This window comes from Mercenaria mercenaria, chromosome 8, assembly GCF_021730395.1.
Source record: "Mercenaria mercenaria strain notata chromosome 8, MADL_Memer_1, whole genome shotgun sequence".
Lineage (NCBI taxonomy): Eukaryota > Metazoa > Mollusca > Bivalvia > Venerida > Veneridae > Mercenaria > Mercenaria mercenaria.
Window position 1 is genome coordinate 8472200 of NC_069368.1, and position 23209 is coordinate 8495408.

The 23209-nt window shown below is 36.2% G+C and overlaps 2 protein-coding genes across 5 annotated transcripts in view; one reads left to right on the top strand and one right to left on the bottom strand.

Moving 5' to 3' along the window:
* Nucleotides 1-1460: 1460 nt before the first annotated feature.
* Nucleotides 1461-13220, bottom strand: LOC123523099 (40S ribosomal protein S6-like). The gene is made up of 5 exons (XM_045300728.2): nt 13079-13220; nt 6064-6195; nt 4908-5118; nt 3593-3742; nt 1461-1736 (listed from the first exon to the last, which is right to left on the bottom strand). Exons 1-5 carry the CDS (start codon nt 13082-13084, stop codon nt 1504-1506), a joined length of 732 nt encoding a protein of 243 aa, XP_045156663.1. The 5' UTR covers nt 13085-13220; the 3' UTR covers nt 1461-1503.
* Nucleotides 13221-13304: 84 nt separating this feature from the next.
* The window catches only part of LOC123523096 (TP53-binding protein 1-like), a 92681-nt gene continuing 82776 nt past the window's right edge, over nt 13305-23209 (top strand). For 3 of the 4 annotated variants that reach the window (XR_008371970.1, XM_053549339.1, XM_053549341.1), the window contains exon 1: nt 13306-13401. The gene's annotated coding sequence lies outside the window, so the exon portion shown is untranslated. Of the gene's footprint in view, nt 13402-23209 lie in introns of all 4 variants that reach the window. The other variant, XM_053549340.1, reaches the window with a different exon arrangement.

The window sequence follows — 23209 nt, forward strand, 5'->3', positions numbered from 1 at the left end:
CTCACTGGAGCATTGCTCAGGTGAGCTAAAAAGGGATCTGCCAAGTAAAAAGAACACCGCAATGCAGAGCAACATACGAAACAGTCATATGACCTTTGACCCCTAAGTGACCTTGACCTTGAAGCAAGCCATCCAAAACATGCGCTCTGCATGGCGTCTCAATGTGGTGAACATCTGTGTCCTTTCTTTGAAATCCTTCAAGGGTTTCATTAGTTACAGAGCAGACACGAAATTGCTAACAGACAGACGGACAGCTGGGGTATAACATTAAAATCCTATAAAGATTAGACAGAAAATATAGTTGCTTGTAATTTTTCTAAGTGACCTGTTTTTTTTTTAATCCCTGATGACACAAGTTTGAACTTTATGCAGAAAATCAGTTTGCATTTCTATGATTGAACTTTTTCAAGGCAAATACATCAAAACTGTACCAAAATTGTGACGTTCAATACCAGTAGACTTGTTGAGCCAAAGCAATCACAACAGCTTAGGTAAGTTGATACTAAAATTCAAATCAAGCCCTTGTAAACTGTCTGGTGAACAAATTCTTATACCTCCATTTCCCACAACCTTTATGATGCATCAGCAACGTTACACAGTTTCTTATATTTAAGTAGTTTAAAATACTGCTCAGTACTAGTTACCTTCATTATCCTCTGCTATAATTTTTAAGGACGTAGTTTAAGATTTCAAGGTTCTTTTTGCAAATTTACTTAGAACAAGAGCTTGTAGAACGCAAAATGCCCCCCTTGATGCATTCAGTAATTAGACAAGGAACAGAAATTATTTGGTCAACATACAGTTCTACTGTTCAGTCAATGTGACCTTGACCTTTGACATACTGACCTCAAAATCAATAGGGGTCATCTGCTGGTCATGAACAACCTCCCAATCAACTTTCATGACCCTAGGTCTAAGCGTTCTTTAGTTATCATCCGGAAACCATTTAACTGTTCCGGGTCACTGTGAACTGGACCTACAGACTTCAAAATCAATAGGGGTCATCTGCTGGTCACTACCAACTTCCCCATCAACTTTCATGATCCTAGGCCCAGGTGTTCTTGAGCTATCATCCGGAAACTGTTTCACGTCACTGTAACCTTGACCTTTGACCTACTGATCTCAAAATCAATAGGGGTCATGTGCTGGTTATGACCAACCACCCTATCAACTTTCATGATCCTAGGCCCAAGCGTTCTTGAGTTATCATCCTGAAATGGACTGTTCTACATACAGACCGACCAACATCTGCAAAACAATACACGCCTTCTTCAAAGGGGGGCATAAAAATTGATGTTTTCTGTAACTTCTTTGTAGGTCTGCATCATGATCCAAATGGTTTGTGAATAAGCATGAATAGTTTAGAAAAATTTCGTCAACTTTGGGACATCTTTAAAGTGTCATAACCATCTATACAACAGAAGCTATCTTCTAATAGTAAATGATGAAACAAGACAAAACAGGTTTTTCTCTTTATTTTCCGGTATTTTAACAGAGCATAATTTAAGCTTTTGTTTCAGATTTTGAAGTGGAAGCAGTTCTACTGTTAGATCGGCTCCTTTTTCTTTCCTTTGCTTCTTTTAGTCTCAAAGCGAGCAATTTGGCGTACTCGGCAGCGTCTTCACGTTTCTTTGTGGAGCGTTTCCTCTTGAGAGCAAGGCGGTGACGTTTCCTCTGTAAAACAACTGGTGTGACAAGTCTCTGAATCTTGGGTGCCTTACTTCTGGCCTTCAGTTCTGAAACGGAACAAATTTAAAGATAGAAAGAACATCTGAATGTTTAATGAATAAGACAGACATGGACTTATCAATGACATTCAAAGGAAAGGAACACTCGGCCATATGATAACTCTAACAGGTCACCCTAATCACATACTTTTTCTACATTTCATCTGAAATGTGTTCTGAAGCCAGCTGTTTAATACCAGCAAGTGCCATATATGTGGGATCAATTTTTTTAAACCCTAGTTCCTGAGAATGCTTTCATTTTTGAGTCATTTACATCTATACTAAAAGTTGAATAGAAATCAATCTAATACTAAATACAAAAGCTTTAGCCGAATATTTACAAATAGAGAAATGGTCATTTGTTTGTTTGTTTTGGGTTTAACGCCGTTTTTCAACAGTATTTCAGTCATGTAACGGCGGGCAGTTAACCTAACCAGTGTTCCTGGATTCTGTACCAGTACAAACCTGTTCTCCGCAAGTAACTGCCAACTTCCCCACATGAATCAGAGGTGGAGGACGAATGATTTCAGACACAATGTCGTTTATCAAATCGTCACGGAGAACATACGCCCCGCCCGGGGATCGAACTCACGACCCCGCGATCCGTAGACCAACGCTCTACCTACTGAGCTAAGCGGGCGGACGAGAAATGGTCATAGTTCTGCCATTATAAAACTTGCCACATGAGGTAATCTCATGAACCCAAAAACGTGTGGAGAACTTGAAAACATTTGGTCAGCTATTTCCCAAGAAACATGCTTCAATGCAAAACTTTCTTGTTGTTTGTTCGGTTTAACGTCACAACAACAACAGTTACAAGTCATAAGGCAAAATTCCTACTTTTCATGTTGGAGGATTATTTCATCATAGGTGGGCAACTAGGTAGAACCACTGACGTTCTGTAATCAAACTGGACGACTTTCTCACATAAAGAATTCTACTGAACCCACTTCGGTGAGGTGCAAGTAGCCTAGAAGGTTTACTTGCCTCTGTGCATAACATTTGCGACATGGATGCCAACGAAAGAGTGACAACAAAAGCCCTATGTAAAAAATTCCAAGCTAAAACTCATTCAATGGAAAACTGTTGACATAAACTTGTATTGTGCCTTCACACAATGTTTAGCTGAAATCCAGCAATTAGTCTTAAAGGAGAAGTCCAGACAAACTTTTGTGACATATCTGTAGAGAGATACAATATAATGCAGAACAAATTAGAAATGTGTCACAGACACGGATGCCCCTGCAACATGAGAAAGGTCACAGGCATTGTACTGCTCACAAACTAAAAGGAGGACCCTTGGCCCTATTTATTTACCAAAAAAAAAAAAACTGTAGGAAAAACAGAACATTTAGTAATCTGTATATGTAGTGAAAATTGGCTTAGTTACACAAAAGACTGTGACCTTGACCTTTGAGCTAGTGAAATGGTTGTTGCACATGACAAATCGTCTACCCATGCTTATCATTTGTGTCAAATTATTTTGAAATCAGACCATCCATGTCAAAGTTATGGACTGGACAAGTAGACCACATTATCAGTATATATGTAGTGAAAATTAGCTAAGTTCAACCAAGGACTGACCTTGACCTTTGAGCTTGTGAAATGGTTGTTGCGCATGACACATCGTCTATCCATGCTTATCATTTGTGTCAAATTATTCTGAAATCGGACCATGTATGTCAAAGTTATGGCCCGGACATGAAGACCACTTATGTAGTGGAAATTGGCTCAACCAAGGACTGTGACCGTGACCTTTGAGCTAGTGAAGTCTATCCATGCTTATCATTTGTGTCAAATTATTCTGAAATCGGGCCATGCATGTCAGTCATTTTATGGTGGGGGCATAATTATAATCCACATACTATCTGTGGCTGGGAGTGGTCTTCTGACAACATATTGTCTAACATCATCTTCTTTGCCAAGATTAAACAGGCGGCGGATCTTGCTCGCTCTTTTAGGTCCGAGACGACGAGGAATAGTTTTGTCTGTAAGGCCTGGGATCTCTTGCTCTCCTGAAAATATTTATCATTTAATTTCTTAAAGTATAATTGTAAATACAAGTTTCATGTTAAGATGTTGCAACTTTTTTCCTGTATATTACAAAATTACTGTAAAAGCATATATATTTTCGCTGGGTCAAAATTTCGCGAATTTAAACTTCTGAGTATGTTCGCGAGGTTTATTATTCGCGAAATTGTAAACATGGTATCCTGCTTGAATCTGAATTATACTAATGGTGAATATTTACGCGAGGATTAATTTACAGGGCCTCGCTAATATAGCGAAAATTTCTGCTTTTGCAGTATATTGTAATAAACAATGTTGGCAAAAAGCCAGTCAATACTCTTATTGATTGGGTCTGCAGTCAATACTAGGACTGGGACGATTACTCGGTGAATCCGATCATTAATATGACTTATTATCACACTGTTTGCAAATGATAAAGTCCGTAGGTTCCTAATGAAGTCTGCTGCTGGAAGTACCTTGATACGGTCGTCAGGAAAGAAAACAGCATTTTCAATATATGGCAGCCGATTAACCGGTTTGATTCAATTTCATGCAAATGATTAACCGGTTTCAAAATCTTGAAATCGTCCCTGCCCTAGTCAATAGTGGTAAACAGGTCAATACTGTGGTCACTCAATACTGGCTTATTCAACACTTAGATTCACAGATTAGCACAGGCTGAATAATATAAAATTTTGTTCACTGAAAAGTAGAGTGGTCAACACTGGTCAATTCAATTTTGGTCCTAGGCAAGGTGTTCTGGTCAGGCTCCATTTTGGCCAATATTTAGACTGGTCAACTGCTTTTATCTTCTTCATCTATGTCTGTTTTGACTTCCTTTTCCCAACCGAAATAGCTTTGCAAAAAGCAGGACTTTTTTTAAAGTACTTAGACAATGTGACAAATCATGACCACCAAACCCTTTCATTGCAGGATGCATGCCCAGAACATAAATGGTGTTCTGTAAATATTAGTCATCATTTTATATTCGTACTTGGACCATTTCGTACTTTCCCCATTTTTTCTTAAAGATTTTGTTCCATTTTCGCTAAATTCAAGGTATTTGTTTGACCTGGAACAGACTTTTCTAAAATTCCCATGTTTTCTCCTCCATTTCCTGTTTCCGTTGGAACCCTGACGACAAATTTAGAAATAACAAACATGCCTTACCCTTCTTCACAATAGTGAGAGCAAGTACACTGAGGTTAGAGTCCACAATGCAGCCACGGACAGATTTCCTTTTTCTCTCTCCCTTCCTGCGAGGTCTGTAGCAAGAGTGACCCTTGCTCATGAGTAACTTGACACGACCATTGGTCAAAACACCCTGTTTCATCGGGAATCCTTGCTTGTCATTGCCACCGGTGATACGTAGAACATAACCCTGTTAAATTCAAAAACATCGTTTACACAAAATAATGTACATTTGCTTCTTACTCTACTTAAATCACATTTCTTACAAAGCCCTATCAACCTATTAACTACACGAGGTTCACAATGCCCCCCTCCCACCCCTCTGTCCCAAGTCACTCACCTGACTATGTAATGACAATCTGGATTGCGGAAGGCAGTAACTTTCATATCTAAAGTTTCATTCAAAAATTTGATTACTAATGTTAATCTTTTTCTACTATTTTGACCTAGTGACCTTAACTTCATGTCAAATGACCCAATTTTACAACTGTCATCCATTTCATCAAGACAAAGGTTGAAACAAGTTTGAGCCAAATTTTTACGCAGCAGACCGAAGAGGCTCGCATGCCCATTCGCGTGTCCATGACAGGGCTTTGGTGGGGTTCACAGGGGGCTTTGCCCCTGAAGCTTTTGGGCTTTAACGTATTTCAAATGCTTAGATTGCAGCAGAAAACACCATTATTGGATTTTCTAAGTCCAAAAAGAAGCATAATTTGGCCAAAATACATGTCAGAATTATGGGACTTGACCCAGTGAGGTTGGTAATTGACCTAGAAAAAGAAAAAATAAGTTTCAAAGCTATATGCCTTTAAATGACATCCATATGTACTTGCATGCAAAACTTAACCAAGGTGGGATGCCGACGCCAGGGTGAGTAGAATAGCTAGATAGGAAAATATGGACAAGTACAAAATAGCAATTGACAAAAACGGACAAGCAAGTCAAAATAAGATTTCGCCAACCCTTCAGGCCTGCTAACAGTAAAATGCAGAAACGGGTAAGGCTAAGAGGGATAACATCTATAAAGTCATCCCAACATGCCAAGTGAGTAAGGCTATGTTTCCAGTTACTCAATTTTCATTTCTGATATCTTTTGTGTATATCAACTTGTTGTTGATTAAATGTATTGTATTACCTTCCACTCATCTCCAAGGCAGTCAGCAGAAATTTCTGTAGCAATTCTTTTTTCATACAGGGGTCTCAGTCTTTTCTCATCGTCCACTTCAACCAATTTTTGACAGCCAGTAGCTGGGTAAGATATGTTGAGCTGTAAAATAAATAGCTCATTACTTATGGATCATGTAAACACCTTTGAGACCACCCCTCTGGTAAATTTTCATTTTGGAAATCATACCTGACAGAGCCGTAATATTCATAACATGTAGAATTCTTCAGAAGGGGTTAACGGGTTCCATTTGACCCGGGACCCCGGGTCCAGACCCGGGAGATTTTCAAAAGACGCTCAAAGGACCCAGCATGATACTTGCCTGTGCGTCCTTCGGGACCTGGAGGCATTTTCCTTTGATAATCCTTTCTCTTATCATTCATTTCCTTCAGTAAAACTATTTCCACGATAGACACGTGTATTCCAAAATAAACACTCGCGGTCATGCCCTCCTGCCTTTCATCTTCTGCTAAATCCCGCCCTTTCTCCTGTAGACATGCCTCGCTGATTTTTTTATCAGCAAGCTACGTCACGGTGAGTGCACATAGGTAAGAAGAATCAATGAAGTGTTGAAATTAATTGATAAAGAGTATTGATCCTGTGTACTGTCAAAAAAGGCGCCAATTATTAAATTATCGTAAGCAGCTGATTACCGAGCATGTGAAAAGTGCCCTGCAAGATTTTTTCATGCCAACTTTAAATTAGACCATTGTTTAGTGATCATACCGTAATTTCAACAAGAAACTTTACAAATTTTGATGAATTTTGAAAGCAAAAATAAGTTTAGAATGTCCGTTCACGAGTCTAATTACACCCGATGTCATATGCATATTTCCAAAATTCCTAAAAAAAACTGACTTTCAATGCAGTTTTTAATGATAAGTAGCATCATTATTTTAGGAACTATCTCTGATTTAGCTTAGTTGGCCAAGTAAACTGAGCAAAAACTACTTTCCGATGACATTCCAAAAGTGTACCAGTATCCGGATAGTACATTTTGGATACATTTTTATAGTGTTATAGCACTGTTCTGTTATTAAAAATTAAATGAAATATAGAAGAAAAACCTAATCAAAATAACATGAATTTTGATAAATATTAGTTTACAATATGAGACTATATGACCTGAAACTGACATTTTTATTATGCTGTAACATGATCTTGGGTTTATTGTTTTCTTAGGTAAAGATCTACTATTACTAAATAAAAACAAGAGGGCCATGAAGGCCCTGTATCGCTCACCTGACCTATTGACCTGAAGATCAACAAGATTAACATTCTGACCAAGTTTCATTAAGATATGGTCATAAATGTGGCCTCTAAAGTGTTAACTAGCTATTCCTTTGATTTGACCCCGTGACCTAGTTTTTGACCCGACATGATCCAGATTCGAACTTGACCTAAAGATCATCAAGATTAACATTCTGACTAAGTTTCATGAAGATACAGTCATAAATGTGGCCTCTAGAGTGTTAACAAGCTTTTCCTTTGATTTGATCCCGTGACCTAGTTTTTGACCCAACATGACCCAGATTCGAACTCGACCTAAAGATCATCAAGTTTAACATTCTGACTAAGTTTCATGAAGATACAGTCATAAATGTGGCCTCTAGAGAGTTAACAAGCTTTTCCTTTGATTTGACCCCGTGACCTAGTTTTTGACCCAACATGACCCAGATTTGAATCTGACCTAAAGATCATCAAGTTTAACATTCTGACTAAGTTTCATGAAGATATAGTCATAAATGTGGCCTCTAGAGTGTTACAAGCTTTTCCTTTGATTTAACCTAGTGACCTAGTCTTTGATCCCAGCTGACCCAGATTTAAACTTGACCTAAAGATCACCAAGATAAACATTCTGACCAAGTTTCATTAAGATACGGTCATAAATGTGGCCTCTACAGTGTTAATTAGCTTTTCCTTTGATTTGACCGGGTGACCTAGTTTTTGATCCTACATGACCCAGATTCAAAACTGACCTTAGGATCATCAAGTTTAACATTCTGACCAAGTTTCATGAAGATATAGTCATAAATGCGGCATCTACATTGTTAAAAAGCTTTTCCTTTGATTTGACCTGGTGACCTAGATTTTGACCCCAGATGACCCAATATCAAACTCGTCCAAGATTTTATTGAGGGTAACATTCTGACCAAGTTTCATTAAGATTGGGCCAAAATTCTGACCTCTAGAGTGTTAACAAGCTTTTCCTTTGATTTGACCTGGTGACCTAGTTTTTGACCCCAGATGACCCAATATCGAACTCGTCCAAGATTTTATCGAGGGTAACATTCTGACTAAGTTTCATAAAGATTGGGCCAAAAATGTGACCTCTAGAGTGTTAACAGTCAAATTGTTGACGACGGACGGACGGACGCCGGACGACGACGGACGCCGGACACAGGGTGATCACTAAAGCTCACCTTTGAGCACTTCGTGCTCAGGTGAGCTAAAAATATAGTCAATTATATGGACGTGTTGGGACAGGACTCCTGTATTTTGGAAAAGGACCCTTCAAAATTTGGGCCCAAGGGTCCTGGGACTCTTGGGTTTTCAGGTCTAGTGGAACCCCTGGGTTAAAAATACTTTCTGTAAAGGTTACCTTGTTCGGTAACATGTATTTTGTCTTACAACACACGTACTTCAATTGTCCACATTCTGTTTTGTAAAAAAATTGAAACTTCTTTTTCAAAAATATTTTTTCTCTAGATTTGTTTCCGTTGTGTGTCTAATATATTTACCTAGGTACTCCGGGAAATGAAAACTGATTAACTGATAGATATATTTTTTTAAATATTGCAGTTTTTGGTCAATTTGACAGCTCTACTTTCACTTTCATTTTTCAGCTTTTGTATTTTTTTTAAAATGTACATTGTAACACTTTCAACTCCCAGAGTACCCGGTGAAATATGTTAGACACAAAATAATCATAAAAGTAACAAGAGATCACAGAGTGATCTTGGCGCCCACCAAGTGCCATTTTTGAGTGTTCCAAATTTCAAGACTTACTGACTAGCTCAAGGTCAAATTTCATTTCCGTATACAACACTGTGCATGTGGTCCAAATTCGAAAGCTGTAGCTTGAGAAATGTAAAAGTAGGTCACTAGATCAATCTTAAGGTCAAAGTTTAATTCGGTACACAAAACTATGCAAGTGGTCCGAATTTGAAGGCTTAGCTTGAGAAATGTGTAAGTAGGTCACTAGGTCAAAATCAAGGGTCAAATTTCACTTCAGAACACAAATCTATGCATGTAGTCCAAATCTGAAGCCTGTACCTTCAAAAATGTGAAAGTAGGTCACTAGGTCAATGTCAAGGTCAAAGTTTGTTTCGGTACACAATCCTATGCAAGTGGTCTAAATTTGAGGCCTGTAGCTACAGAAATGTGAAAGTAGGTCACTAGGTCAATCTTAAGGTCAAAGTTCATTTCCGTACACAAAAATATGCATGTGGTCCAAATTTGAAGGCTGTAGCTTGAGAATGTGAAAGTAGGTCACTAGGTCAAAATCAAGGGTCAAGTTTTATTTCAGAATACAGAAACTATGCATGTGGTCCAAATTTGAAGCTTGTACCTTCAAAAATGTGAAAGTAGGTCACTAGGTCAATGTAAAGGTCAAAGTTTGTTTCGGTACATAAAACCATGCATGTGGTCCAAATTTGAAGGCTGTAGCTTGAGAAATGAGAAAGTAGGTCACTGGGTCAAAATCAAGGTCAAATTTAATTTCGGAACACAAAACTATGCATGTGGTCCAAATTTGAAGACTGTACCTTCAAAAATGTGAAAGTAGGTCACTAGGTCAAAATCAATGTCAAATTTCATTTTGAAACACGGAACTATGCATATGGTCCAAATTTGATACCTGTACCTTCAAAATGTGAAAGTAGGTCACTAGGTCAAAATCAAGGTCAAAGTTTTTTCAAGTGCACAAAACTATGCATGTGGTCCAAATTTGAAGGTTGTAGCTACAGAAATGTGAAAGTAGGTCACTAGGTCAAAATCAAGGTCAACTCATGTCAAGGTTCATCTTGCCACTCAAAAATATACATGTGGTCCAAATTTGAATGTTGTAGTTATTGACAAGAAGATTTTAAAAGCTTTTCCCTATATAAGTCTATATGAACCATGTGACCCACGGGGCGGGGCCATATTTGACCCTAGGGGGATAATTTGAACAAACTTGGTAGAGAACCACTAGATGATGCTACATTACAAGTATCAAAGCCCTAGGCTTTGTGGTTTGGACAAGAAGATTTTCAAAGTTTTTCCCTATATAAGTCTATGTAAACCATATGACCCCCAGGGTGGGGCCATATTTGACCCTAGGGGTATAATTTGAACGATCTTAGTTGAAGACCACTAGATGATGTCACATACAAAATATCAAAGCCCTAGGCCCTGTGGTTTTGGACAAGAGGTTTTTCAAAGTTTTTCCCTATATAAGTCTATATAAACCATGTGACCCCAGGGCGGGGCCATATTTGACCCCAGAGAAATAATTTGAATCATCTTGGTAGAGGACCACTAGATAATGCTTCATACCAAATATCAAAGCCCTAGGCTCTGTGGTTTTGGACAAGAAGGTTTTCAAAGTTTTTCCCTATATAAATCTATGTAAATTATAGAAATAAACAAAGGGCCATAACTCACTCATAAATTGTTGAACCAGTCTGATTTTCCGGGGGACACAACTAGGGTACCAATACATCATTCTGACAAAGTTTGGTCAAAATCCCCCCAGTAGTTTCTGAGGAGATGCGATAACGAGAAATTGTTAACGGACGGACGGACGGACGGACCACGGACGCAGAGTGATTTTAATAGCCCACCATCTGATGATGGTGGGCTAATGACAAAATACTTTTGAAAAAGAAGCTTGATATCTTCTACAAAATAGAACGTGAACAGTCGAAGTGATGTAGGACAAAATGTGCTGTTCAATAAAATATAACCCGTCTTGAAAATTTCTTCTACATATCCTGTTTTCTCATATTCTCGGGGGCCTAAGGGGTTGTTTTTATTCCCAGTAACAGATTAACCGTGTCATAAACAGCAATTGGGTGTTATTTTGTAGAAAATTCATTTGTCTTTCAGATGGAGACATAAAATGTTACTGAAATTATTCCATTTAATTATTTTGTTACTGTATTTGATACCACCTTCACCCGCAGAAATGGACCAAGAGTTTCTCGTATTCCCGTGGATTTAGATTTAACTTTTCATCACAAATAAGTTGTAGAATTTAAAACATTAAAATTACCATTGTGTTATAAAACAATATATTCTGTAGTAAATACATCAAGAAATATTACAATTAATTGTATAATCAATAATTTATGGCAAATTTGCTAACACCACCAGAAAAACAAGAAGCTGTGTTCAATAAACGCTTGATGCCCCCCGGTGGCATCCTTGTGGATACGAGGCAACCTAAGTCCAAAACGAAGTCAAGGTCAAACTGAGGTCAGGTGATGTTTGAAGATGAGGAATGGTCACAGATTACATCTGTATTAGTATCAAGTCATTCTAGCAAGGGGTATTAATGCTCGACAAAACGGTCCCATTTGGTTAACCAAGAAATGGCCCATATAAAGCAACCTAAGTCCAAAATGAGGTCAAGTTCAAGGTCAAACTGAGGTCAGGTGATGTCTGAAGATGAGGAATGTTCACAGGTTACATCTGCATTAGTATCAAGTCATTCTAGCAAGGGGTATTGATGCTAGATGAAACGGTCCCATTTGGTTAACCTCGTACGGACGGACAGGACTATCACTATATGCCTCCCGCATCAGTAGATGCCGGCGGCATAAAAATAAGGATTTTTTTGGAAAATTGAGTAAAATGCCGATAGTTTCGTCAATATGCATTCAAATCACTTGAAATTTTCAGTGTGTCCGTTTTGTACCATTCCTGTCTAGAAAATAACAAACATTAAATTATTTGACAACTTGAAGGCAAAAAACGAGAATATGAGAAACCTAGTCCAAATAATTGTACTCGAGAGTTGAATATCGTTATATTATTTTGACTTGTCGATATCCGCCTCCGAGTACAAACCAGAAAAGGTAAAGAATGTGGTAGCACTGTCCTCTTCTTTGCGTAAGTAACACCCAATGGAATCCGTTGGGCAGGAATTATGTTATAATAATGCAACGGATAAAAAAAAGAAATACATACATAGAAAGCCTGTAATTTTTCCTTTTCAATGATGTATATATTACCGAGATTTCTTGAGAAAAATTCAAACTATGGCAGTTAAAAAAAAGCCAAGGTTTAACACGAGTGTACTACATATTGGAAAATGGCCGATCATCGGTAAACGAAGCGTTTTCATTGGTCACGCCTCCGACCGCCATTACATGAAGACGATTGAAACGTTAGAGGTTTAATTTTTTTACAACAGAAATTCTTGATAAATATGTCCTGTTCTTATGTTTTTTATTTACTATTTATGATTTAAAACAACAGGTAAGCAGTTAGGGCTAAAGAAAAATCGTGACTACAGATAAATCGTAATTTCAATTGACCACAGTTTCCACCACAGTTTTGATTGTTTCTGGTTGAGACCTCTAGGTAGACAACGTAAAATATCAAAATGTAAAATCGGTCTGCCCGAGGTCTCATTATTTAGACTAATGAGAAACCCTGAGAATACGAGAAACAGGGATATTATGAACAGTTCGGTATATTGTATGATAAACCAAGGTATATGTGGCGTAAAAAACTAAAACAAAAATTCACCAGAGGGGTGGTTTCAGAAGACTTAACAAGAACCTTAACAAATCCCTATATCAAAGTTGTAATCTGACTCTGGTTAACAAATTACCCTGCATACCTAGGGTTGTATCAGGGTAAATCTCCAAAATAAACCCATACATCAAAGTTGTAATCTGAATTTTTAGATTATAAAATGGTTGTGTACGACACTGAGGTGTTAATTTTTCACATCATATGTACGGATAATTAGTTATTTGGCTTTAATTTGTACCTTCATGCTGATCCAAACGATCAGTTCGGCTTCAACCGGAAGAAAGACCGATGCCGGAAGTGAGTTTGTAAATCTCTACTTGTTATGCCAAATTAAATTATTGGAATATCTTTTATGTCTACATAACGTAAAATCAAACAAAAAATATTAAAATAAGAAACCACATAAAGTTTTACTTGACAGATTCCTGTTCTTAATATACTGAAAATCGTTATTGTTTTCATTGAGAATATATTGATCCGGGTTATTGAACGCGCGCAAAAATGCATCAAAACAAGTTGAAAAATTCAATGAATGTTTAAACAACTTCGATTATGGGAGAGGTAAGAAAGTCGTATTTGACAGTTGTCGAAAAGCATACTATTCAAAATGTACAAACATGTTTAAATATTTCAGAAACTTCCTTTTTATTGATACCTCGCGAAAACTCATTACTCATAGGTACTAGGTTTGACACCACTAAATAATTGCAGTGTCACTATTTCTTTTGGGGGCAAGGGACTGTAAATTTGAAAATTCCACAGATCTGCGCTGATAGCAGTGCGAAAAAAATCATTAAAAATCCAATTTTGAAACATTCCAGGGAAGTGTTGAGCAGATGTATTGCATATATACCACTTGCTGCTATTTTCGCTTTACATCTGGTCTCGAGGTATTTGATTTTTGTGAGAACAACAATGTGCAGCGCTCTTTACAGAAACAAACTTGACCTACTTTGAAAGCTGATTACGTTTCACACCCTATTTTTGTAAACTTAGGTCAATTATTTTTAAATGCCCCCGCCGATCATTTCATGAAGAAAAATCGGTAATGAATTGTGTGTTGTCCATATATTTGACGGAATTACCCTTCCACTGTGTTAATTTTACATTGCAATAATTTTTAATGTCTTATTCACAAAATTTATTTTGAAAATTTAGGGGTCCTATACATTTTACACTTTCACTGGTAGCGCTTTACCAAGTCGGATGCCGTACCGCGAAATTAGAATAATTCCCTTGGCGAAAGTGAAAGTCACATGCACCGGAAACATGATGGGTTTAAAAGTAAACAAGGACTAGAAAAATGATTTTCTGCTGGAAATAATACTGGAAAAGAAAAGGTTTACGAAGTTAATAGGAAATAATAGCAACATAATATTGTTTTTCTTTCCTTTATTCATTTATTCCCTTAGTACCGCGAAAATAGGTGCAAACAGGCTACTTAGCATAATTTCATCATGTGATGTTTTCAGCCTGCTGATTACGGTATCAAGTCAAAACGTCCCCTAGTCAAAACACCCCCCATTTTTGTCAAAACGTCCCCCATTCAGTTTAGAATCAGGTCAAAACACCCCCCTAATATTTTTTTTGTATTATTCTTATTTTTTTATAATTAATTCATATATTTTATTATCTTTTCAATTTGAAATTTATGGATTATGTACCGATAATACACAAAATTGATTTATTAGCACCTAAAATAATGCAGTCAACACCTATCAACTATATATGGTTGTGCTTTAATTGAGCTGTGGGCTTAATATTAATAGGTGTCATAAACTCATTAATCACCAGTAATAAGGTGTGAACATTTGTGAAGAGAAAATCTTTTCTTCTATACAATCAAAATTTGTATAGAATGAACAAAATGCTGATCAGAGTTATAACTTTATTTATAAAACATTAATAAAACATAAGAACAGTCACAACTGCATATTTACTAAGTAAAAATAACATCACACTATTCATTCACTGTTCTTCACCAAGAAGTCAAATTCACAATATCGTATATTATTATTATTATACAAGATTTGTTGAGTGCCCTTTTCATATGAAATATACGGTCCGGGCCAAGGGTGCTTTACAATTAAACATGTGACATATCACAGATATGTAGGAAAATCACAAAACATGGCATATGCAGTCATAAAACTGAAACTGAATAATTTGCTGTTCCAGTGTTCGTAGGTAACTCCAGTCTTAGTGAACCATTCTGGGATCGTAAGTCTCGTTTTGGTTGGTATACATTCAACATTTTCTTGATATATACTGGACCTTTGTTATGTAATGTTTTATAGGTAAGTGTTAGGTTTTTGAATTTGATTCTGTACTCTTCAGGTAGTCAGTGGAGATCTTTCAGGATAGGAGTAACATGGTCATAGCGGGACAATTTTGTGATGAGGCAGGCTGCTGTGTTTTGAACAAGCTGTAGTCTTTTAAGATTTGTTTTTGGTATTACATGCAGCAGCACATTACAATAGTCCATCGTGATGTTACTAGGGAGTTTACTAGACATTTTGTTGCGTCAGTTGTTAGATATTTTCTTATGAGACCAATTTGTCTGATCTGACCATAGCACGATCTGGATACCGAGTTTATGTGCTGTTCCATGTCTAATCTCATGTCAAGAATATCACAATATTAATTCAAAGTGTTCCAGCTACACAATATCAAGAAGTCCAATTCACGTTTATGCTAGTTAATGTTTTTAGCTCGACTATTCGAAGAATAGTCTAGCTATTCTACTCACCCTGGCGTCGGCGTCGGCGTCGGCGTCGGCGTCACACCTTGGTTAAGTTTTTGCATGCAAGTACATACAGCCATCAGTGAAAGGCATATAGCTTTGAAACTTATTTCTTCTTTTTCTAGGTCAATTACCAACCTCTCTGGGTCAAGTCCCATAACTCTGACATGTATTTTGAGCAAATTATGCCCCCTTTTGGACTTAGAAAATTTTGGTTAAAGTTTTACATGCAAGTTACTATCTCCAAAACTAATGCAGATATTGATTTGAAACTTCACATGTGTCTTCGGGGTTATAAAACTAGTTGATAGCAGCAAGTCCCATAACTCTGACTTTCATTTTGGCCAAATTATGCCCCCTTTTGGACTTAGAAAATTCTGGTTAAAGTTTTGCGTGCAAGTACATACAACTATTTCTAAAAGGCATATAGATTTAAAACTTATTTTTTCTTTTTCTAGATCAATTACCAACCTCACTGGGTCAAGTCCCATAACTCTGACATGTTATTTGAGCAAATTATGCCCCCTTTTAGACTTAGAAAATTTTGGTTAAAGTTTTACATGCAAGTTACTATCTCCAAAACTAATGCAGATATTGATTTGAAACTTCACATGTGTCTTCGGGGTTATAAAACTAGTTGATAGCAGCAAGTCCCATAACTCTGACTTTCATTTTGGCCAAATTATGCCCCCTTTTGGACTTAGAAAATTCTGGTTAAAGTTTTGCGTGCAAGTACATACAACTATTTCTAAAAGGCATATATATTTAGAACTTATTTTTTCTTTTTCTAGATCAATTACCAACCTCACTGGGTCAAGTCCCATAACTCTGACATGTTTTTTGAGCAAATTATGCCCCCTTTTAGACTTAGAAAATTTTGGTTAAAGTTTTACATGCAAGTTATTATCTCCAAAAATAATGCAGATATTGATTTGAAACTTCACATGTGTCTTCGGGTTATAAAACTAGTTGATAGGATCAAGTCCCATAACTCTGACTTTCATTTTGGCCAAATTATGCCCCCTTTTGGACTTAGAAAATTCTGGTTGAAGTTTTGCGTGCAAGTACATACAGCTATTACTAAAAGGCATATAGATTTGAAACTTATTTTTTCTTTTTCTAGATCAATTACTAACCTCACTGGATCAAGTCCCAAAACTCTGGCATGTATTTTGGGCAAATTATGCCCCCTTTTGGACTTTGAAAATTCTGGTTAAAGTTTTACATGCAAGTTACTATCTCCAAAACTAATGCAGATATTGAATTGAAACTTCTCATGTGCCTTCGGGGTTATAAAACTAGTTGATAGCAGCAAGTCCCATAACTGATATGCATTTTGGTCAAATTATTCCCCCTTTTGAACTTAAAACTCTTTTGATATTTAACTTTTTTGGGTAATATTTTCCTGCTTCTGGGTCAATATTTCGAATAGTCGAGCTTGGCTGTCTTACGGACAGCTCTTGTTATCACAATTATTCCTCATCCTGAACTGTAAAATTGTGGTGAGCCTTGGTTTGTAAATGGTGCTCATCTTTTTTAGCGAACTTGCAGACCTACCCCCTGTGCGGTAGCTGTAAAAGACATGAGAAACATTTATAGGAGATAGAAATCACAAATTGTGCATAAGTAACTGAAAAAAAAAATATAGTAAGAAAATGAAATGACTGAAAAGAATGTTAATACCTTTTTACACAAACTATAAATAATAATACCTTTTTACACAAAATGCCTTCGGTGACTTACTAGCATTTTAATTCTTGAAAAAGTGAAGATAATTACTTCAAATTTTAAGATTTGAAAGATAGAAGAAAGTTATTAATGAATATTTTGCTATCTTAATTTTGATTTTTGTCACTAATTATACAGGTTTCCTCATGGAACGGCCCATATTTCTTCATTATGTCATGATTTCTTTTTAATTCTGGTACTTGTAAATAAATATTTAACATTTATTTCTCATTTGTTTTTACTAATCAATTCAATTGAATATACAGAATCTGTTGATTGAATTAACACCTATTGTAATCTGTTCCTGTTATAACACATTATCTACTCTGATTGGATTAACTTGACAGTGCATTGATTACTTGTATCTTTGAATTTATTTGCTTTTCATCATGCGATTATGATCTGTATATTGTTTTATTTTTTCATTCTGACCACATTTTCAGTATTTTATAAAATAAAATAAAGATATTATTCAGTAATAAAAGGTAGTTAATCAGATTTTGGCAGAAAATTACATATTTGCCAAAAAAGTAGTTAGACAATTTGGAATATGATAAGTATTCCACAAAAGACATTTACTGAAGTCTAGTAATTCAAGAAATCAATAATAATAATAACATGAATATAACTTACCTGTGTCACAGGTTCTGTGTTGCCCGTTGCCACACGAGTCGCAGGCAATGGCATGTTGACGCGGTTTGACTTGTTCCTACACTTAATGTAAGGACACTTCATTTTTAATAGTTTAACTTTTTTCACAGTTGTGCAATATACTTTTAGATACCTGTTTACAAACAGCTTGTTTGATCCATTAACGCTTTGTCTTCATGCAGTTGTAACAATTTCATTTATAACATAACAACATTATAATTTCATTTAATTTTATTAATAAATAACAGAAACATCACTTTTACACAATATAAACATCAGATAATTTTACAACATATAACATTCTAAAACTAATGGTTTACAATATTCTAATCAAAATCTATGCATGTAAAACAATATAATGAACATTATAATGTAATAATGTTTACCAAATTAACTTGAATAATATGTATTTACATATATAATTTTTAAGGGGGGTGTTTTGACCTGGTAATTTTTGGAAGGGTGGTGTTTTGACCAGAAACGGGGGACGTTTTGACCAAAATGGGGGGTGTTTTGCCTAGGGGACGTTTTGACTTGGGGACGTTTTGACTAACATCCCTGATTACAATACAATACAATACAATACAAATTTTATTTATTGTCGGTATGGCACAATTAATCAACATTAGCTATGAATAGCTATTGACCGACTTATTCCACAGACTGACTTATTCCACGTTGTTTCTATTGTAAAAACATGTAAAATGCTGGTTACAGGACAATAAATTTTCAGGCACAAATGGCCCAAAATGCACACCTTGCGTGACCTGTACCTTATTATCTGCAAATGACTGACGTAAAACATAGGCATATTTTTAGCTCAACTATTCGAAGAATAGTCTAGCTATTCTACTCACCCTGGCGTCTGCGTCGGCGTCACACCTTGGTTAAGTTTTTGCATGCAAGAACATGCAGCCATCAATTAAAGGCATATAGCTTTGAAACTTATTTTTTCTTTTTCTAGGTCAATTACCAACCACTCTGGGTCAAGTCCCATAACTCTGACATGTATTTTGAGCAAATTATGCCCCCTTTTGGACTTAGAAAATTTTGGTTAGTTTTACATGCAAGTTATTATCTCCAAAACTAATGCAGATATTGATTTGAAACTTCACATGTGTCTTCAGGGTTATAAAACTAGTTGATAGCAGCAAGTCCTATAACTCTGACTTTCATTTTGGCCATATTATGCCCCCTTTTGGACTTAGAAAATTCTGGTTAAAGTTTTGCGTGCAAGTACATACAGCTATTTCTAAAAGGCATATAGATTTGAAACTTATTTTTTCTTTTTCTAGATCAATTACCAACCTCACTGGGTCAAGTCCCATAACTCTGACAGGTTTTTTGAGCAAATTATGCCCCCTTTTATACTTAGAAAATTTTGGTTAAAGTTTTACATGCAAGCTATTATCTCCAAAACTAATGCAGATATTGATTTGAAACTTCACATGTGTCTTTGGGGTTACAAAACTAGTTGATAGCAGCAAGTCCCATAACTCTGACCTTCATTTTGGCTAAATTATGTCCCCTTTTGGACTTAGAAAATTCTGGTTAAAGTTTTGCGTGCAAGTACATAACGCTATTACTAAAAGGCATATAGATTTGAAACTTATTTTTTCTTTTTCTAGATCAATTACCAACCTCACTGGGTCAAGTCCCATAACTCTGGCATGTATTTTGGGCAAATTATGCCCCCTTTTGGACTTTGAAAATTCTGGTTAAAGTTTTACATGCAAGTTTCTATCTTCAAAACTAATGCAGATATTGAATTGAAACTTCACATGTGCCTTCGGGGTTATAAAACTAGTTGATAGCAGCAAGTCCCATAACTGATAATTATGCATTTTGGTCAAATTAGTCCCCCTTTTGAACTTAAAACCCTTTTGATATTTAACCTTTTTGGGTAATATTTTCCTGCTTCTGGGACAATATTTCGAATAGTCGAGCTTGGCTCTTGTTAAACTTTAAAGCATGTGTCCAGACGAAAATTATGGTGGGGAGAAAAGAGTCTCATAACTTTTTCCGCAAAATTGAGCTGAATCTGGATGGATGGATGACCGTTTCCATTTCGTCTGACTTCCATTACCTCAAGTAAGGTTTTAGACCCGGCCGTTTACACGGAGCTAGGAAAATTGAAACAAGCATATATTTATTTTACACAATAATTTCTCGTATGCAGAAATAAACATAATAAATAATAGGGGTGGGCGATATACCGCGGTAGACCGGTTATTGCGATGTTTTCCCTGACGATACGATATTGCGATATGATTTTCGAATACCGGTTATTTTATAACATTAAGTAACACTAACGTAAATCAAGAAGATTCACAAAAAAATCCTTTTCTTGCCAGCACGATTCAACTTTGTTTTCATTTTTCTCCTTTCATTTCCGGTGCAGGTAGCAGACTGGTTTACAGCTATTTTACGGACCCAATTCCACATAATAAAACCAATAAGAAAATTTAGATAAATATAATTTCGTATTTGTCAGCGACTCATTAGTAATTTTTCTATCAACTAGAATTTATTATTCATACAACAGCTATACCATTTTCCTCGTTTATAATCGGTGATTTGAGCAACCTGTGTTATATGATTGTATCCGTAAACCGAATGTAGTGTCGCACAATAAACTAAATAATATTTTGACGCAGTCTACTTTCGCTTTTGAATATCCGGTAATCGGCGTCATAGCATTTTGGTTTTAAGCTTGCTCTTTGATCTGAAATTGTTTACTGGTATTTTTATTTATTGAGAGGGTCGAGCAAACACTCGTGTTGTTGATACTAGTCATTTTACTCATTTTTAATTGAATAAATTTGAAAAAAACAGTATGATTTGTCATGTTTTTGTTCATTAAATAACTGGTACAATATATCGCAGTATATTGCAATATTCACATACAATATTGCAATATATCGCAATACCAATTTTCGTGGCAATACTCACCCCTAATAAATAACCAGTTGAATATAAATGCCTTTAAACTACATCTGTCGATTTTATTTCGAAAAATTACCCAGGCCAAATACGTAACTCAGGCCCTCCTCTGGGTTTTTCATACTTGTCCCTTTTCGCCAAATTAAAAATGTTGGAGCCACTTTTGAGCCAAAGTTCTGAGCCACTTCTTTCTCTCAGTTGGCAGTCATAGTGTGCATAGGGAAATTAATAATTGTAATAGGAATAATAACAATTATGTGTATTGAATAATTGTAAAAGTAAATACAAAATAAAAAGTTCAGTTTCTAAATTTAAAGTAGAATATAACTTAAACTGTCATGAGATTTCTATAATCCATACTGTCTTTTATTTACATTATTTTCAAAACTTTCTAAACATTTAAAAGAAATTAGCAAGGATACCAATTGAGTCCATTGACATTGTGGTTTTGTTTTCACACCCATCGTTAAAATCTTGACAATTTTTAACTTATTATATTAATCTTGATTTAACTGAGGAATTAGAAAATTATCTAAAATATCAGCAAAAAGTAACAAACTTAATATGTATCTTTTGTACTAATTAAAAATTTGTCATACAACTGCATGTCACAAACATACATGTCGGTCTTTTTGTAAAAATCCAAACACGTTAAGTAAGCAGTAATTGTTGTTAATTTTGGTGAATCCTCGGCATACTTCAAATATACAAGTTGGCAGATGTTTTTATAACTGATTCATTATCAGTTCACACATATTTACGCAATTATCTTCTCAAAGTGTCACCCAATATAGCCGAAAACATCAATAGCCGAATTGACAAATACACGGCCTAGACTGTTTATCAATTTTATTTACAACCAGCGCCTAGGAAAACACGTGTATCTAGCACAAATTCTTGATCGCTTATATCATTACGGAAAAAAACATGAACGGCCCCAAAAACAGTGCGCGACACTCATTTTCGCCAAATTCTTAGAATTATCGCAATTGGCAATCGACAGCGGAGGCCCTGCGTAACTGGCCCCTGCCACTTTCATGTGGTGAAAAAATAATACTTTCACTACGTGTGAAAGTGTACTCAAAGTACTGTAAAATATTTATTCTTGAGCAAACTCACCTCAGGCATCAGTCTTTCTTCCAGTTTCGGATTAGTCCAAATAATTTGATGTTTTTGGACAGCATGATTGGAATGCCTTGCCTTCAGATGTTGTCAACTCGTCTGGGCCAGTGTTCAGTCAGGCTGTAAGCCAGATTGAGCACATCTCACCTTAAATACACCTGCCCTGTTTTTAACCTGTTTTTAACCGTTCTCCTTCTTGCTTTTTACCACTACTTTTTGCTCGTTTAACATTCTTGCTAGTTGACGCGCAAAGTCTAGGCAGGGAGACCAGGTCCCCAGTAGGGGATTGACTAAATAGAAGATAGAAAGATAGATGATAACTTTGACTGTCACTGTCTCCGTCATGTCCAAACTTATTCTGCATATTTCTGTTAGGAAATCTCCAATTAGAATCCGTTGGGAACGTTTTCTGGTACGTGTACAAAGTATTTGTAATGATTACATCTCTGATAATGAATTTATGTTAACATTAAAGCATAAACTTGCCTCGCTGACATTTTAAGAATGTATATATTTTGTGTTTTGTTTCTGCAATTTAGTGAAATCCGCAGTCTGTTGTTTATTGAAACCAGTGTCAGGGTAGATATCTCCTAGCACCTGTCACATCATATTTTCGAAGATTTAAGTCTCTTATATATGAATTTAAAATTATGGATTAAATTCAACCCATATGACATTTCTACATGAATATTAGTGTTTAATTTATTAAAGCAAGTAAGTCTGACCTGTATATTTTGACTTTTTTTAATTTTTATGCCCCCGAAGGGAGGCATATAGTTTTTGAACCGTCTGTCCGCAATTTTCGTCTCCAGTCCATATCTTTGTCATCGATGGATGGATTTTCAAATAACTTGGCATGAATGTGTACCACAGTAAAACTACGTGTCCCGCGCAAGACCCAGGTCCGTAGCTCAAAGGTCAAGGTCACACTTAGACATTAAAGGATAGTGTATTGATGGGCGTTTCCGGTCCATATCTTTGTCATCGATAGATGGATTTTCAAATAACTTGGCATGAATGTGTACCACAGTAAGACAACTTGCCGCGCGCAAGACCCAGGTCCGTAGCTCAAAGGTCAAGGTCACACTTAGACGTTAAAAGATAGTGCATTGATGGGCGTGTCCGGTCCGTATCTTTGTCATTGATGGATGGATTTTCAAATAAGTTGGCATGAATGTGTAC